General features: G+C 37.4%; 1 protein-coding gene across 8 annotated transcripts in view; it reads right to left on the bottom strand.

Moving 5' to 3' along the window:
• Positions 1-15,817, bottom strand: part of SYTL5 (synaptotagmin like 5) — a 212,491-nt gene that overhangs the window by 10,847 nt on the left and 185,827 nt on the right. For 7 of the 8 annotated variants that reach the window (XM_045860676.1, XM_045860674.1, XM_045860673.1 and 4 more), the window contains 5 exons: positions 14,710-14,802; positions 14,051-14,116; positions 11,171-11,349; positions 9,235-9,334; positions 7,474-7,635 (listed from right to left, as the gene is read on the bottom strand). In XM_045860676.1, coding sequence (XP_045716632.1) covers positions 7,474-7,635; positions 9,235-9,334; positions 11,171-11,349; positions 14,051-14,116; positions 14,710-14,802 — 600 coding nt within the window. The remainder of the gene's footprint in view (positions 1-7,473; positions 7,636-9,234; positions 9,335-11,170; positions 11,350-14,050; positions 14,117-14,709; positions 14,803-15,817) is intronic. The other variant, XM_045860678.1, reaches the window with a different exon arrangement.

Genomic DNA, 15,817 nt, shown 5'->3' with positions numbered 1-15,817 from the left:
ATTGGTAGATTATATCAATGTCAGTATCTTGACTGTAATATCAGGGGAAACTAGGTAATGGCTATGTAGGATCTCTCTGTATTATTTATTATAACTTCATGTTGATTGATCTACAAGCATCCCAAAATCAAAAGTTTAAAGTTTTAACTGCGAACCCAGAGCCTTTGTTCTGAAGGTCTCCTACTTGCCACTGAGTCATCTGAACTTTAATTTTTCATAAGTAAGATAAGAAAAGTAATATGATTTCTAAGACTCTTCTTTCAAAAACCTGACTCTTGAATACTGAGTCAAGGGTTGAGAACTGCTCTCTTCTGAGAGAGGGCAGACTGAAAGAATTCAGGAACTCCAACTTTCACACAAAAGTCAGAAGCCATTCAAGCCTCAGCAAAAAAAGACCAAAAGGAATCCTTGTCTGACTGTCTTTCCTTTTGGTGGTGGTAAAACTTATTAGTAAGTTGGAAAATCACTTAATTATTTTATTCAACCAATTTACCAGGGGCAAAAATCAGATTAGATGGTAAAATAGACTCTCCATCTAATATCTGATTCACCTGATCAGATTTAATTTGATTATTTTAGATCAAATGCCTTGTAAAAGGGCTTCTCTTAATGTTTTGAAGTTGCAGTAAATTTTAGTTTATGTGAGCATCATAAATGAAAAAATAATAATGGATATTATGGCAGATTAAAGAAGTCATGACTTTTTTGGATACTATAGTCAATGAGAGGTGGAGTGTTTGTCCTCCCTCTTTGGATCTGAATGGGCTCTGTGATTGCTTTGACTGGTAGAATATGGCAGAAATGACAATATGCCAGTTTCAGGGTCTGGGCTTTAAGACTAATAGCTTCTACTTTCTATCCTGTAATGGATATTCTTGGGGTGTTCCCTCTGGAAACCCATGATAGAGGTCAAAGCCAAATGTAGGTGCACCTATTGTCAGGGCTGAGTTCCCAACTGGCAGCCAACATCAAGCGTGAGACAACCAACCTGAACAACCAAACCAGGCAAGCCTTAAGATAATTTCAGCCTCACCTTCCCATCTGGCTGCAACCACATGAGTGACCTTAATTGAGAAACACATAGCTCAACCAAGTTACCCCACAAAATAACGAGCAATAATAATAAATTACTGTTTTATGCCACTAAGATTTAGAATAGTTTTTTATACAGCTGGGAGAAGGCTGTATTTGCTTTTGGCTGAGATCTTTAAGTAGAGAAATATGTTGGTAGGAAAGTGGTATGTGCAGGTGTCATATACTAACATATAGTATCTCTATATGGAAATGTATCTCTATTTCCATACTAGTAGGAATTGAAACATGCATTATTGGTATTTATTGATATTCTATTGGTTTTCAGCTTAAATTTAAATATACTGGTGACTTTATATAAATATGGTCATCAAATTTTGTGAAAGTATAAAACAATAAACATGAAGTCTTGTAGCATCATGATCACATACAAAAGAAAACCAGAGGGAGTCATCTTGTACCCTGCACATATCTAGTGCTTGGGGGCATTTTTTATATTCTTGCAAGGAATTTCCAAGGCACCATCTTCTCCTTGTATACCACCAGCCAACACCTGCTCAGACAAAAATTGCAGAATTCAATTCAACCAACACATTTGAAATGCCTTCTTGTAGTAGTTCTTTTAAGGCATTTTGCCAAGTGGTATGGGGACACCAAGACACAGACCCTGCTTTCAATGAGTTTTCAGTCTATCCAGAACACATATAGAAAGTAGCAGCTCTATTCTTCTTCCCTTTTTGAAATGATTCATCAAATTAATTAACGCTCTCCATTCCCAATGAAGAGCAGGATTGTCTCTACAAAGGCCATGCATGTCTGCTCTGATCAGTTGAACTGAATGCTCATCAAGAGTCAGCTTCTTTAGTCTCTTGAGCTCTTTATGCCAGGAAGGAATCTTTGTGGTTCTAATTGTATAATTTAATATTGTATAAACTGAAAAGTACAAAAAGATAGTTGTTACTATAAATATTAAGTTGACTGCTTTAGAAAAACTAAAGATTTAAAAGTAAATTTGCTGTTGGATTATATTTGGGCTTGATGCTATAAAAGACTAGAAAAAATCATTACTATTTAGGAACATTTTGTATTTGGGTTACTTTGAAAGTATTCTTAAATTCTTGTTTCCCTGTGGAGAAATTCAAACTAGAAACTATTCATGATGATACATCAGGGGTAGAATTTATGCCAAGAATATATGACAGAATTTTAATTACTGAAACCATACTCATATAAAATGAATTGTCCCTATATTAGAAAACTTGAAAATGAATGCACATATATTTAAGTTAAAATAAATGTTTAAGAAATGCATTGGGGTATGTATGTGTATGTATATGATTTATGACTTTCTTTATTAATTGATCCTGATTCTCCTGGGATTCTACTACATAGTAAACTCCATGTCACATAAACAATGAAAGTTGCTTCAATTAAGTACAAAGAAACTATTGTGAGAAGAAAGAGAGTAATCCTGATTGGGATAAAGAGGTGGACCTTGTTTGGTCCTTAAAGGATAAAGAGAGATGATGCTAGATGAATATGGAGTGAGAAGAAGGTTAGTTTGGTTCAAGAAGGCAGTATGAGCAAAATACAGTGGGGACTGTGTAGATAGTGTATAAGAAATAGTAGAAAGTAAAGTCTAGTTAGAGATGTGTCTACAGGAAGGTGGTAGCAAGGAAGATGGAAACAAGGCATCTTTCTCCAGAAAACACTAAGACATGAACTTATGTTATAATGTTTTATTAGGAGGGGTAGTGGGGTATTGGGATCAGAAGGGGAAAAGAGGCTCACAAAGTTGTGGTATCAGGCAAAGTTTCATGAAGAGTAACTTTTGCTCAGTCCTACAAGGGGAGATATGAAAACAAGACAGATCACATTCTCACAGATCACATCAAAGGCAATAAAGTGAGAGTGTTTATGTCCCTTCTACCTTCAACCCCTAGGAGACTTAAATACCCAGGTTTTTTCATGCCCATAGATTAAAACCACTCCAGTAGCTTGAGGACTCCTCTCCTACAAAGACTGACAGGTGTTGGCAGGAGGGAGTGAAAGTTATGGGCAGCCATGTATGCATGAAAATGGGGATATGGGAAGAGTACTGACATCCTCCTTTGCTACAGAAGGCCAAGCCATATCAAGGGAGCACTGAGTGTCAGGGTGAGGTTTAGGATTTATTCAAACCACATTAAAAGCAGCTGGGTCTCCGAGCAGGTGTGTGACCTAATCAGATAATGCCTACTATCTTCTGTTTTTTGAAGAGAGAGCCCCTTTCCATCAGAGTAGAAGCAGTATTCACAGTGCATTTACAGGTCTAAGATGGGATGATAAATTATAAACAAATGTCTGCCAAAACTGCCCAATAGAGAGACAACCTTTTAGCTAGATAGGTAATAATTCCACAGGAACTTACATTTATTCTCTGTCTGAAGGCAGAACAGAGAAATTTTCCTTGGAAAATGACAAGCTTGATGTTGATTTTCAAAGGTCCTTGAACCTGTAATAGCACCTTCTGGGAATGCATGAATGGCAATTTGTACTAACAAACCCTTGTTATCTGACTACCTAATATGCCTTTCAGAAAAATAATGAGTTAATACTTCTAAGCAAGTTCATGTTATGCATGAAATTATACCATCAGACTACTTTACAGTATGTTCAGCATCTTGAGTTTTATCTGGGTCTGTATCAACCTCCTGACTGACTTAGCACTGTAAGACTTAACTAAAACAAAGGTAAGTGTCAAGGGAATTCCACTAACACAGAGTCAATAAGAAATAAGGGACTATGTCCAGTATTGCCACTGTGAAAATATATCTCTATTTCCAAAAGCTTGGGGACTATTAATTTTAATAATTTTGATCCTCTATTACTAAAGAAATTGGTTCCTGTAGCTGACAGTTCACTTCCTTAGCTGGAAAATCTACAACAAACATCAAGTCTCTGGGGCTGCTCATACTATAGCTGCAGCTGAAGTGACTACTGCATCAAAATGACTAGGAATGAAGTGACACTGCTGATAATCAATCACCACATGGAACCCAGCTCAGCCTGAAAGTGAGCCACCAGTGAAGTGGGAGGCAGCATACAGAACATATTTTTGCATGGATTTCCATCCCCCTTCATTTTTGGAAGGCATGGTAGCTAAACAAGTCCAAACCTGCATCCTTCCCTCCATATGTGTCAGAAAAAGCTTGGCAGAGAAAGATGACATGGATTAGAGACACTAACTTAATTTTGGGTTCCCCAGAAGTGAACTCTTAGGTGAGGATTCTTATATGCAAGTGACTAAGAAAGTCCTCCAAAGACAGACCAGTGAAGGGGTGGGAAAAACAGGTATGGAAAGGGGAAGGAGCCAAGCAAGGGCAGAAACTGATACAGCAGGAAAGCTCTGGAGTATAAGTAATGCCTCGGAGTTTTTTCCACACTCAGTAAGGGAAATGAGCTTTCAGACCCTTCCCCCACCTCACCTGTCAGGTGTTGGCTTTCTGCCCATGTGGAAAAAAGCTATGGTAGCCTGGGGACATCCTTCAAAAGAGTCTCAGGTGGAGGCTATTGGAAGCAAAACTCCCAACAGACTTGGTGTAAGGAATCCATGGTCATTAGGCAGAGAATCAACTGCATCCCATGGACATTAAACACAATCAGAACTTTTCTACCTTGAGCAGGCTTATCACAAGATGCTTCTTTCTTACAATAATAGAAAGTGAAACCACTCAATGGCAATGTGAAGGTGATTATGGGGAAAAGTTGTTGCTCCTTGAGTTCAGAGGAGGCCTGGGAGAGGCCCAGGAGAGCTTAGATATCCCAACTGCAACCATTTCCAGGAAACTAACTGGAAACACTCTAAGCTGGTTTCCAAAGAGCCCCAATATGCTTTAATGTTGAATTTATGACAGGGAAATTAATTACCTGTTCTAAAAGGCATGTTACTCATCCTTCATGTGTGTCATGCATCATGTCTTAGACATTTTCTACTATGATTCCATGATGCTCACCCATACACACAAGGATGAAGTGATAGGAGATTAAGTCACATTATGTGTTATCCTTTATGATGAGACTTTTCATTCAATTGCAAGAGATGTAGTGCTGTAATGATCAAACATTTCCCATAATTAATGTCACAAGAATGTTATGCTATCATGGAATTATTTGTTGTTATTATTGTACTTTGTATTTCTATCACATTTATGTTAGTCATGGGCTTGCAGTTATTTTATTTTAAATATTTTTATTATATTTTTGTCATTTTTATCCTCAACTAAAGTATACCTCCTAAAGATTTTTCCATTAGTTATTTACACCATGTTTGAGATCAACACTTATAAAATCCCACTAGAAAATTGTATTTAGTTTCTGAGTCTCAGACTCATATAAAATGAGGATAATTATAACTTAGCTCACAATGGTTGTTGTAACCATTAGATGTGAACAATCTTGCTATTGATAATGATCACCAATTGTTTCTGTTGTTGATGCCCAACTTTTGTTTTTTTTCCTGTCTTGCATCCACTCACCCTTAATTTAGTACTACTGTGTCTGGATTTCCTTTGAGGCAATACCACCCTTAGGACCAGGGTATGTTCTGATTATCTTAAGCCAATCAATGTAGCTCACTTCCCTAGTCATAGTGTCAGCTCAGGGTGGGCAAATAATATAATTAGGATTAGGAGAATCAGGCTCAGGGTATTGGTTGTACTATTTGAGTAGGAGGAAGTCTCTTCTCCTGGACAGTGTAGCACAAGGATGGGAGGCTTGAAGCTGTTGTAGTGCACAAAAAAAGGCATACCTGGAGCTAATGAGAGGGGCAAACACTGCATATAGTCTGAAAATGAAGCCAACACAGAGAAGAGCAACCAGGAGATTCCAGTGCCTTGATAAGATCTGAGCATCTGGATCAAGCAACGCTTGATAATCACTGGCCAATAATTTCCTTTTACTTTTTGAGCAGTATGAACTGAGGTTTCTGTCAATTGCAATACAAGGACCACAATGTAATATAATATTACCTAGTATTTATTGAGAGCTTACATTGTGCCTGACACAATACTGTGAGCATCACATAAAATGTGTATTCAAGCCTCACAGCACCCCTGTAAGCTATGTCTAATTATTCTATCAGAAATGAGGATGCCAAAGTCTGGGATGTTAAGGAATTTGCCCAAGGTCAAACAGTTGTGAAGCTGCCATGATTGAACCCAGGAAGTTTGAAGCCATTATCTTCACCATCATGTGGAGTTTTTTTGCCTCTCTATATAAAGAAAAATGTTTGGCTGACTCAGACCCTGGCTCGAGAGGTCTGCCACATTGTGGATGAGGCACAAGAAATTCACACAGACCACGGAGTCCTGTGAAGGAAAAGGGACAGCATGGCTTCTCTCTCAGGGGGAGAAAAAGCCTTAGCCCTTGCCATGACAGGCCTTTATTTCTTTTCTGGGCCCATTACATGATGGTCCTCATTTACTACGCACAGGTTCACTTTAGGTGGTTACCTTTTACAGAAAACAAAGGAGATGATGCCACTAATCACATCACAAAAGAAGGGTATTTGCAAATGCAAAGAGAAAAGTGGTTGAACCAGTTACACTCCATACTAGGGAGTTTTCACATAGACTTTAGGAAGTTACAGTAAGCACTTGCTACCTCAATTCAGAGTGAGGGAGTTTTAGCAAAAGTAAGTCTCAAAGCGGCCTAGGTACATTGCAGGTCTGATTCCCCATGGGAGAACCTATCCATGGGCATGGGTCCTGTCTGGGCCCACACCACGCAGAATAGCCTCCTATATTTGGTTATGCAAATTTGATCTTGTTCCCTCATTTTTAACTTATCATTGTACATGTAGAAAGACTCCTGCTGTATTGAGTTAATCCAAGGTACTATCACTCTGGTTTATATTGTCAAGTTCTAGAACCAGCCTTAAGATTGTTTTTCTGACAATAACTCAAGACCGGGGTTATGAATCTCCAAAGTAGAAAAGCAGATACATTAGCTACTGGTCACTTACTCATGGGAGCCAAGGCAAGACCGCTCCTGCTTATGTATGAATTGTAGAGAATAAGGAACAGAAAGAATGTTTGAGACTGATCTTGCTCTATGGATTTGTTTTTGTCCATGTGAAAATGAATGCTTTCTCTTTCTAATGGGATCATATCATGTATTCATTTTGTTTATCCATAGAGACCTCCAAATGATGAATACATTTTTAGTAAATCATATTAAGAATACATATTATGTAGTTTGTGTTATACAGCCAGCCTGTATTAAAGATTTCCAAAAGAATATATTTACATTTATTATATAATTTCAAAATTAGCTGTACTGTTCTTTCAGATTATCCTGTGAAAATTGGAAGTCATCAGATTCTTTAGACCAATGACATCAATTTGACTTAGAACTTGACTCACTGCATAACTGTTTGACTAATCTGGGAGAATTTCCTACCTTGGGCTGTAGCACAAACCACTCATCACTTGGATTTTCAAAGTTCCATGAGTCAAAAGGAATCTCTACCTCCCCGAGGAAACTGTTATGTCCAAATCGATCATAATGCCAGACCGAGAGCTGCAGCGTTCTTGTTTCCAGTTGGCTATGGCTGATGGTGTACTGCAAGTGAGATTAACAACATCACATTCCACATGGAAGTCTCTGCCCAATTTTAGGACAGGTTAAAAATTTACTTCCACCATTTTTCAGAACAGATGCATTAGTAATATGCACAATCCAAACACAGAAAAACTTTAGTTTTCTTTGTTTCTGCTACAACTGAGGTAAACTCATTTTGTGTTAGACCTAGCACTGAAAGATATATCAACAAAATATCTAGGGGGAAGTCAATAAACTTCAGATATTGCATACAAACTATTAGGGGATGAAGCTTGTCCCCTTTCCAGTTTTACTTGGTTTTTGTTTGCCTAATGGTTTTTCAACTTCTACTTTGTAAGCTTGAGATTTAATATATCAATTCTTCAAATTCTCTGTTTTATTTTATTCATAATGAGAACTCCCAAATCCAAAAAAAAATGTATTGACAGTGAGATACTTCCAAACACCAAACCACATAAAGTCCAGCCTAAGTGCAGGGATGAAAATATAAATATGAATAATATAAATATAGAGAGAACAGAAAGAAAATATTGCTCTGGTAGCTTTTCCTTTTCCAGCAAAATGTTATCCAGGGCCATGTGCCCACATACCCTCCAACCTTCTGTTTGTTTTATGTAACTACAACCTAGAACATTCTTTAGAATGACTGATTCCTGAACTTGAATTTGTATCTATACCTGTTCCTTACTGTTCCTGACATGATTAAACTTGGCTCTCTGCTTCCTGAATTTTCCATGGTACTCTGTTCATCTATTCTGCATGGGCTCTGCTCTATTATAACTGCTGGATTCACCCTCAGCCTATACTATTCATTCTCCTTTTTATCTATCTTGATATCGGCTCCTGCTTCTACACATAACCTCACTAACACATGGCCCTATTCACCAACTTCCTGCTATGGTGGCCTTTGAATCCATCACTCTGGGCAGAAGATGCATAAATTTCCCTGTGACTGGCAATAATGTCTACACTCTAGTCTCCCTGGATCTTTCATACCAGGCTAAATTGTTTCAGAGTGAGAGGTGTTATTACCTGGAAGCCCATGGGAAAAAGGATTTCTTTAGGACTAAAGCATGGGTCATATTTTATCTAGACTACATTCTCTGATATTTATCAAACCTAACTCTGCATCTCCCCTGTTCATTAACCACAAGCCTAAATTTAGCCAAATTCTGAAATCCTAACAAGAGACAGCACATATTCATGCAATATTAGCAGAACAATGGGTATGTACAAAGTGACCTGCTAAATCAGTGTCAAAAATGACAAATTTCCTTTTATGGGAACTAGAAAAAATAGTTTTGCTAAGGGCAAAACATTTTTGGGACAAGATGTGCCAGCTCAGATGCAATTTTGCTCGATCATCTCTACTCAAGGTGCAACTTGAACAGCAGCAGAGAAATAAACGGAGTAAGAGTGGTTTACATTTTTTCATTCTAAAAATTGTTAGGAAAGCCAAGAGTATTACATTAATTTATTCAAACTGTACTTTTCTAGAATACACATAAGCCTTGACATACACATTTTCTATAGTTATTCCTAAACCAATGAGGCTGTGAACAGTATCACTTGTGTTACTATGACAGACTATTTATTTACCTTTAGTGTTTCATTGAATTCTGGATTGGTGCCTGTTCTGATTTTGGTCTTGCGCTTATTGTTTCTAGACTTGTCAGGAAGGAGGTATGACTTGACATAACTGTAGATGATAAAAGAGGAAAGTAGTTATTGGGAAACCTCTACTGTGCAAGAAATAGTCAGGAAATTTATTGAATAAAAGAGCTTAAGGGAATAGGCATATAAACATAAGAGGCAGAACCAAAAAGAATTAAGTCTACATAACGGAATACCTTAAAAACAACTCTGGGCTTCCAATAAGAGAGAAGCAAGAATGAGTGGTGGTAAGGAATATGGGCTCTGGAGTCATGCCAGCTGGGTTTGAATCACTCCCTGTCTTATTAGTTTTGGTGAATTCAAGAACTTACTTATGTTCTCTGTTCCTCAGTTTCCTCATCTGTAAAACTGGAACATTAACAGTACCTAACGTATGGCATTGTCAGGATTAAGTCAATTGACACGTACAAGGAGCTGACATATTATACACCTCAAGAGGAAATATAATCTATTATAATGATCATTAGTGTTGCTAAATATTATGGGGTTATATTCCTCTCTATTCAAATGTGAGGACTTCTGATGAGTGGAGTCAATGGTAATGTGCGAATGAAGGAAAATGGTGAAAAGGGGGAAATAGAAAATAACAACCTAAGTCACAATAGCAATTCTACCCAACACCTTGACTTAAACTATGCCAGGAGCCTCCTGGAGCAGGGGCATCATGACAGACTCAGAAATGTAGATGTATAAGATTCTACCAGAGTCCTGAAGCACATCTATGGGGGCTTTAGATAACTAACCCCTTTCCATGCTAGTCTAAATGATTATATTTGTCTCAAAGCCCTCTGATATTTAGCTGAGGAAATATAGGGAGCAGTCTATATTCAGAATCTATATTCACTTGTCTATATTAAGATACTTGAAAACAGCTTTGCTGAGTTGTTTACCGAACCTAGGTCATCTAGTATTGTATATAGAAAAGGGGTCACATAGCTGGCCTGAGAGTGCTATCCTTAGAAATGCCTGCTTACAAGGTTGGTCCTTGGCTAGCATCTGGGTACTGGGATTTTAGGAGGGTTCTCATCATTCCCAGAACAGATGTAGTTTAGTCACTGCGACTAAAATTTGTAAAAACAGTATGGCTTATGCTGAACATCTGTTTTCTTTGGAAGATTAGAATTTTGCTATGTGACTAGTTGAGTCTCTAAATGGGCCTCCCTGGCAGACATCATTGCACAAGTGTCACAACTTGTTGCTAGAGGAATTAAATGCATCCTGTGTGATTCCACTGAGAGAGAACACTTTTGGAAGGTGAAGACTGAATTCTTCAAAACTTTGACACATATGCCTCTTCCCTTTGCTGATTATGACTACATGTGGAGTCCTGTGGGCCCTCCCAATGAATCATCAAACCTGGCAATGGTATTTGGAACCCCTCACACATTTTTATATCCAGCTCCCTTCCAAGGTGCTATATTCCACACCTGCCCTCTCAGACTGATCCCTGGAATCCTGCAAGCTTCAAAATTGCCCTTTTGAGCTGTTCGATTGGGCTAACAGCTTGGTAATTTTCTCTGGAGGGTTTCCCAGAACAAAAAATTAACTCTTATACATTCTGAGGTATGCCAGCATGTCAGCCTTCTATCTCAAAGAGCTGCTTCTGCATAAACAACAAATATGTCAGTACTAAATCATGTTGACTAATATCTTCTTAACAATCAGGTAACCACAGACATAACCATTATACATGCACTTCAGAGAATATTTAGAAGGGTAGCATAGGAGGAAAGTGACAATCAACCTTCAGAGGAGGCTCTGAATGAAGAGGAATGCTAAGAATCTTCTGAAAAAGAAACACACATACTGACAAAAATAATTCAGTGATTGAAATAAACTGAGGAATTTGCTATGTGCTTACGCATCTGTCCTCTGTTTCTTTTCATCTCCTATGGCCAGATTTCTGCAATTCTTGACAACAATGTAGAGCCCGCCAGTTTTGTAGCAGTAGCTGATATGGAGAAGGATTTCACCACTGACCTTCAAGTTGCCATAGTCTCCTGTTTCACTGTAAACACTCATCATGCTGTTAAGGCTGCTCTGGAATAAACAATATAAAAAGAGGCACTCAGTGTTACACTAATGATCTCTTCACAGAAACCACCTCTTTCATTCAATTATAATTCCTGTTCTTTATAATCAGCAGGGAAGTCTAGGGAAAGGGAAGAAAGCAAACATCACTTATTTTGTTTGTTTTTTTTCTGGTGTTGTGTAAAATTCAAGCCTTGGAAAGGACAGTAAGATCTAAGACCATTAGTAAGGAAGGAAGGAAAATTGCTGAGAGGAGAAGCATTGCCCTTTTGCATTAGTGAATAGCCTTTGTTTAATCATTTTTTTAAATGAATACAGAGTCATTGAGGCATTTCTAATCCCATCTCCTTTGTAAATCCCTGTAGCTTTCTCCTTTTTCACTGGGAGGCTCAAGGTCAATGCATTTGTCAGGATAAATAAAAGCTCATCTTATATTTGGTGCCAGCGAGAGCTACAGATTTCTCTCTAGGACACTTCCAGAGAGCATCCCATTAGTCTTTGGAAAGCCATATCTGCAGCTTTAACAAGGGCACCCCCCAGCAGCTGCGTGGCTACTTAAGCAAGGTAAGACCACAGCTTCCTACACCTCTGTAAAATAACAACCCACTAAATAGAACACTAAAACATAAAATAACATACCAACCTATAAATACAATGTTTTAAAAAGTTCAAATGTACCAGAATAAATGAAGGTTCTGATGAGTCACTATTGACAAGAGGTATATTTTCAATCAAATGTAACAAAATTAGCCTTTAGTGCCAGAAGCACAAACTCTGTATATTAGCAATATGACTGTCACAAAAGAGCACCTGAAAGGCTTTCATGAGTGAACCAACAGTCTCAAAAGTCTTGTCTATAAACCACTGGGAAGTAAGGACTATGGTAAATGCAAAGACAGCTTTGACTTTCCACTTTTTCACATATATACAGTGTGAGGCAAAAGTAGGTTTATAGTTGTTCACATGGAAAATAATACAATAACCAATAAATAGTAATACAAGAATAAACTCTGTGTTTCATATACTCACAACTTTAATTATACTTTTGCTCCATCCTGTGTGTATGTGTGTGTGTTGTGTGTGTGTATATATATAAAAGAAAAGTCATTACATTCCTCCAATTGCTCAGAGTATAGACTACTCAAAGAACAGGGTGTGAGTGATGGCTAGTATCTCTTCTAAGCTTAAGTCAAGAGCAAGAGCAAACCAAGGGTGTTATAATTATAGTCATCCTGCCATGTCCACATGTTCCACATGGTATGGGTACTGAGGGAGGGCTGTATTTGGAAATTACAACTTAAAGAGAGCCACTGAGTGACCTAATTTGTCTTTTCTATACCTAAAATAAAGCAACAGAATTGTCATGCTAACAGCTGTTTTTTCAAACTTTAATTGTGTATAAGTTACCAGGGGACCTATTAAAACAAGCATATAGATCTATTCTATCTCAGGTGGGGTCCAAGATTTTGCGTCTCCAACAAACTACTAGGTTTATAGTTTCTGAACTGTGTCCAGGCATCCCACAGCACCACAGCAAACTTACAGGGGCACCATACATATTTTAAAATTTCAAGGGAAACACAGCGATATCTATCAGGCACCATACAAACTAGTAACAGTAGTTCATAGTGTCAACATTAAATCAAATTTTATTCTTTTCAATGAAATCTTATCTGTCTGAAGCTGAGTTTTTGACAGTTGCTGTGAGAAAAAGCATGTATTGCACAAAAATCAAGGTAGAGTAAGAAATTAAAGTGGTGCTATACAATCACATTCCAAGATTTGACAATTTATGTAGTACCCTACAGATACACACATCCCATTAGCAAGTATTAGGGGCTATTTAAAAATGGAATAAAATATTATTTTTCTCTCAATTTATGTGTATTGTTTTTCAAATGGCTACTAAGTTGTTAGAATACCAGTATTTATTAAATTTTTGACCTAAATAATTAATAAATTGGCTAGTTGGGTATTACTTTTGGTGTAGGAGTACTATGAAAGTATCACTGATATACTAGGGGCTCCCTGAACTGACAAAGTTTTAGAGTCTCTGTTCCAGGTAATGCAATGTTGCTGGTCCATGAACCATGCTTTGAGTTTCAAGGCCTTCAAGAGTAAGGCCTAACTTCCTCATGTTGTATATGAGAACATTCTGGCTCACAAGAATTGTTAGCAGTACCAAGACAAACAGAAAGATCTCCAGATTTTTAGTCTGAAGACTTCCCTACCATTCCTCACACTACCTCCTTATATCACTAAGTTGTAACTCACAACATCCCTCTCTAGCCACTATTCAAAGAAGACACTCTGTAAGCAGGGTGTCCCTACAGATGGAAGAAAATTTAAGAACCTGAAAATGTTGAATCTTGGGAGAAATTTAGGCAGTTGAGGCAATTTTACTACTAACCAAACTTCATGCTCTTAACTAGGCCAATGCTGTAATTTAAAATAGAGATATTTATTCTAAAGTTATCTTGTTAGTGGTAAATAATTTTGGGCCATGTGTTTTTTGACTGATACTCATATTCTAATGTTTAATGAATGTTCTTTTTGGGAAATACTTAGATTTTGATTTTTTTTACCTTTTAAATGAGAACCTCTGGTTAACTGAACACAAGTAAGAAAAAGATGAATGCTGAAAAAAAATGCCCACCTAATCAGATTTCCCATACCATGAAATGTGTAAAGGAAAAGATTGAAAACTCACAGTGTCTGAGTCGGCATCAGGCACATTTAGGTAGGTCCACTTTCTGTCAGATCCTGCTTGAGAATTCTTTAAGAAGTCACCCAAATGTCAAAAGGAAAAAGGGCATTAGAGCAACAGACAGAAATTAGAGAAGCAAAAAGGAAGATTTATAGGCATGTAGATGGGTACAAGGTCATAGGGGCTCCTGAAGGCTACCTCTTGAGAAAAGCCTTGAATACTAACAGAAAAGGGTATTTATTCTGTTGGTAGTGGGAAGCTATGGACAGTCTTTGAGTAGGAGAGAAACCCATTGAGTATGTGTTTTAGGAGAATAACTGGCAGCAGTGTGGGGGACAATTGGGGAGTTGAGAGTATGGTGGCAGGGAAATGTATTAGCAGAGAATTGAGATATGTATAGGCTTGAGGTGATAGGAGCCTGAATTATGGATTGAAGAGGTTTTAAAACCTGTGGAGGGACCAAGGAAGGAGAGGGAAGCAATCAGGAGCCTTAGAAAAAGTCCACGCAAAATTAGACTGAAAAGCACTCTGTGGGCAAAGGGCAAGCAGGTGACTGTCACTATCACACATTGTCCCCCAAACACCCATATACCCTTTGGAGATGCACAGAAAATCAACAAGAGAAAGAAGAAACTTCCAGTGCATGCTAGAGAACTGCTTACTGTTGACAGGCCACTTGCTAGGCTGTGGGTATTTGCAGAAAACCTGGAGGACACTAAGTCATCAATGCCTTCTTCAGTCTCTTCCAAGGAGTCCTAAGGAAGGAAGAAAATATCAGTGATTTGATTTACTGCTTTCCTAGAAAGTGTTTTCACTTCCAAAACCACTTTCTTTTTTAAATATCTGAAAAATCAGATACAAATATCTAGAAATAGCCCTAGTCCTAGGTTTTTCTCTTGTGCTCTCCATTCAACCTGAATTACATCAGAGGAGTGGGATGTCCTTTCCAGTGGAAGCTTTATGGAAAGAACACAAAGTTTAGAATTATACAGACCTGGGTATTCAATCCCTACCTCCCTGATCTCTAAGGTGATTTACTTTGGGCAATGAGCTTAAGTTATTTTTTTATTAAAAAAAGTTGGATCTGTGCATGTATGCATCTGGGTGTGTGTATACCAATAAGATGGGAAACTAGATCTCTAAAGTCTTCTTAATAGAAGAAACTATTTTAGACACTAAAATCTTGTCCAAAATCCCACATTTTACTTTTTTTTCTCATGTTTTTCTTTCCTCATGATAAAATTGCTGTTTAAATTCTAGTTATTTAAGCAATACATTTTATAGTAAAAATTTTCAAGCAATATAGATAAGTATAAACTCAGAATTCTCATAACATATTAATGAACAAATTTCAAGATTTTTAGAGTATGGGATATATATCCCATACATACATATACACAAATAAATTTGTATCATCATGCATACTGTTGTTTTTCTTATGGACACTTTTCTCTTTTCCTTCTTCTCTTTCCTTCCTCTTACCCTGGGTTAAACTAATATTTTGTATTCTTCTGTATATATTACATCTCTTTCTCCTTGTTTATATGAAAAATCTTTGAGTACTTGTATATAACCTTTACTCTAACCATACTTTTATAAATTTAGATTTTATATATGCAATTATGTGCTCTTATTTTTAAAAGTGATTTCATTAAAAATATGACAAATAGAAAATTACAAAAATAATAAATTACAGATTTATGCCTTAATAAGTCATTAAGGAAGGAGAAGATGGTGGAAGAGTGAATGGAAGTCATACTGACCTCCTCC

The sequence above is a fragment of the Phyllostomus hastatus genome, unplaced genomic scaffold, assembly GCF_019186645.2.
Source record: "Phyllostomus hastatus isolate PE091 unplaced genomic scaffold, TTU_PhHast_1.1 phas_scaffold_200, whole genome shotgun sequence".
NCBI lineage: Eukaryota > Metazoa > Chordata > Mammalia > Chiroptera > Phyllostomidae > Phyllostomus > Phyllostomus hastatus.
The sequence above is the reverse complement of the archived record's forward strand: the minus strand, read 5'-3'. Positions and strand labels throughout refer to the sequence as shown.